The sequence below is a fragment of the Monopterus albus genome, unplaced genomic scaffold (genome assembly GCF_001952655.1).
Source record: "Monopterus albus unplaced genomic scaffold, M_albus_1.0 scaffold3322.1, whole genome shotgun sequence".
Lineage (NCBI taxonomy): Eukaryota > Metazoa > Chordata > Actinopteri > Synbranchiformes > Synbranchidae > Monopterus > Monopterus albus.
In genome coordinates, this window is record NW_018131192.1 from 1 (window position 1) to 1,164 (window position 1,164).

General features: G+C 49.9%; 1 protein-coding gene across 1 annotated transcript; it reads left to right on the forward strand.

The window, feature by feature from the left end:
* Positions 1-168: 168 nt before the first annotated feature.
* Positions 169-1,131, forward strand: LOC109954107 (procollagen-lysine,2-oxoglutarate 5-dioxygenase 3-like). The gene is made up of 4 exons (XM_020589517.1): positions 169-279; positions 363-434; positions 611-715; positions 800-1,131. The coding sequence occupies exons 1-4, from the start codon at positions 175-177 to the stop codon at positions 974-976; spliced, it is 459 nt and encodes a 152-aa protein (XP_020445173.1). The 5' UTR covers positions 169-174; the 3' UTR covers positions 977-1,131.
* The last annotated feature ends 33 nt before the right edge of the window (positions 1,132-1,164 follow it).

The following is a 1,164-nucleotide window of genomic DNA, read 5'->3' on the forward strand; positions in this document are numbered from 1 at the left end:
TTCGTATTTGAATGTTTCAGCCCTTTTTTCTTCCACAGTTCATGTTGGAGTCTGGTGTCCACGCTGAGATTTGTTTCTGAGCCGCGCCGCTATATGTTGTGGACAAAGACTAATAAACACTGGCAAAGTCTGGATGGTAAACCTGAACGTATCATGTGTCCACAGGGAATCTTCATGTTCGTGTCAAACCGCGATGAGTTTGGTCGTCTGGTGACGTCGACCAACTTCAACACATCCAGGTTGCACCCGGACATGTGGCAGATCTTCGACAACCCTGTGGTCAGACACACTCACGTGAACGCACTAACATGAGGACACGGTAAACTGAAGACAGCACAGGCTCAGTGTGTCTGTGTTTTCAGGACTGGAAGGAGAAGTACATCCATGAGAACTACTCCAGGATCTTTGACGATGAGAAGAGCTTCGTGGAGCAGGTAACACAACGCAGCCCAGTTCAATGACCAGTGTGACTGATTCACAGAGGAGTGAGTGAAGGCAGCAGGCGACTGTGTGAGACACATCTGTGTCCCTTTGTTTTCCTCCTTCACTTTGCTTTGGATTAGTTTTAGATCAATACCACCAAATGATCTGACCTCTGTGTCTCTCCCAGCCCTGTCCAGACGTTTACTGGTTTCCAGCTTTCTCAGATAAGATGTGTGATCACCTGGTGGAGACCATGGAGGACCATGGAGAGTGGTCTGCAGGTTCACACAAGGTAACCTTTGACCCCTGTGACTAGTTCTGTCTGAAGCAGACGGGGACAGTGAGCACTGAGGGTCCAGTCTTGTCTGTGTTTCAGGACGAGCGTCTGGCTGGCGGCTATGAAAACGTCCCCACTGTGGATATTCACATGAACCAGATTGGCTTCGAGAAGGAGTGGCTCAAATTCCTCAGGGAGTACGTCGTCCCCGTCACAGAGAAACTCTATCCTGGATATTACCCCAAGGTACCGTCCAGACACCACACCGAGGTATAGTCTGGGCTCTGCCCCGTGGTTGTACAGTTATCGTTTATTCAGTTAGCGTGAACTCCAGAGGCTGCCTCAGCGTGCAGTCCAGATACCAGGTCGTGTCCACACACTACTCCACATAAAGTCCAGGCACAGAGCAGACTTCTCCCCAGAGAACACAGTCTACTGTGAAGTACATGTAGCGGTTCACTACA

Coding starts and splice junctions, on each gene's coding strand:
- LOC109954107 (XM_020589517.1), top strand. CDS start 175: ATGTTCGTGTCAAACCGCGATGAGTTTGGTCGTCTGGTGACGTCGACC. Junction 280..362: donor AGATCTTCGACAACCCTGTG/GTCAGACACACT, acceptor CTGTGTTTTCAG/GACTGGAAGGAGAAGTACAT. Junction 435..610: donor AGAAGAGCTTCGTGGAGCAG/GTAACACAACGC, acceptor TGTCTCTCCCAG/CCCTGTCCAGACGTTTACTG.